At 63.6% G+C, this 835-nt stretch overlaps 1 protein-coding gene across 1 annotated transcript; it reads left to right on the forward strand.

Moving 5' to 3' along the window:
- Positions 1-4: 4 nt before the first annotated feature.
- On the forward strand, positions 5-826 carry TADA3 (transcriptional adaptor 3; the record flags this gene model as incomplete). Its single annotated transcript, XM_009582548.1, has 3 exons — positions 5-180; positions 348-453; positions 650-826. Coding segments are annotated over 3 exons (459 nt in total), but the record flags the coding sequence as incomplete, so codon positions are not given.
- Between the last annotated feature and the right edge of the window lie 9 nt (positions 827-835).

Here is an 835-nt window from a genome sequence, read left to right on the forward strand (position 1 = left end):
CACCTCTGTCAAGCATGGGAAGCCCAAGAAGCAGAAGCTGGAGGGCAAAGGGGGCCATGGGACCGGGCCTGGCCCTGGCCGGCCCAAGTCCAAGAACCTGCAGCCTAAGATCCAGGAATATGAATTCCAGGATGATCCCATTGACGTGCCCCGCATCCCCAAAAACGATGCTCCAAACAGGTGCGTGGGTGTTGGGGGGTGTTGGGATCATCTGTCTCCTTCCTTGCAGCACCCAGCGCGAAGGCTGCCTCCAGCCTGAGGGAAGAGGCCCCCAGGGGGAGGGGTGTGTGTGTCAGCTTCCGTGGGGTCCCCAGCAGCTTCCCCTCACAGTTCATCCGTCCTTGCAGGTTCTGGGCATCGGTGGAGCCGTACTGTGCCGATCTCACCAACGAGGAGGTCAGAGTGCTGGAGGAGCTGCTCAAGCCGCCGGAGGATGAGGCTGAGCATTACAAGGTGAAAAACTCCCGAGCCCACCCAGTGCCTCCCTCGCACATCCCCTACCCTCTCTCCCCGTTCCCTCCTGGCCCTTGGCTGCTCCGTCCCCTCCCGCGCCTCACATTCCCACCTGGGGATGATGATGCCATGGCGCTGGCAAGGCGGGAGTCGACGCGGTGGTCTCCAGGAGCTGTGCCGAGCCCTGCTCTCGCAGATCCCGCCCCTGGGGAAGCATTACTCCCAGCGCTGGGCCCAGGAGGACCTGCTAGAGGAGCAGAAAGACGGAGCCCGGGCAGCGGCTGCTGCTGACAAGAAGAAAGGCGTCCTGGGGCCGCTGACCGAGCTGGACACCAAAGGTGCCTCCATCCCCACCCACCTTTGCCTGGTGTAAAGGGCCCGG

The sequence above is a fragment of the Fulmarus glacialis genome, unplaced genomic scaffold (assembly GCF_000690835.1).
Source record: "Fulmarus glacialis isolate BGI_N327 unplaced genomic scaffold, ASM69083v1 scaffold34137, whole genome shotgun sequence".
NCBI lineage: Eukaryota > Metazoa > Chordata > Aves > Procellariiformes > Procellariidae > Fulmarus > Fulmarus glacialis.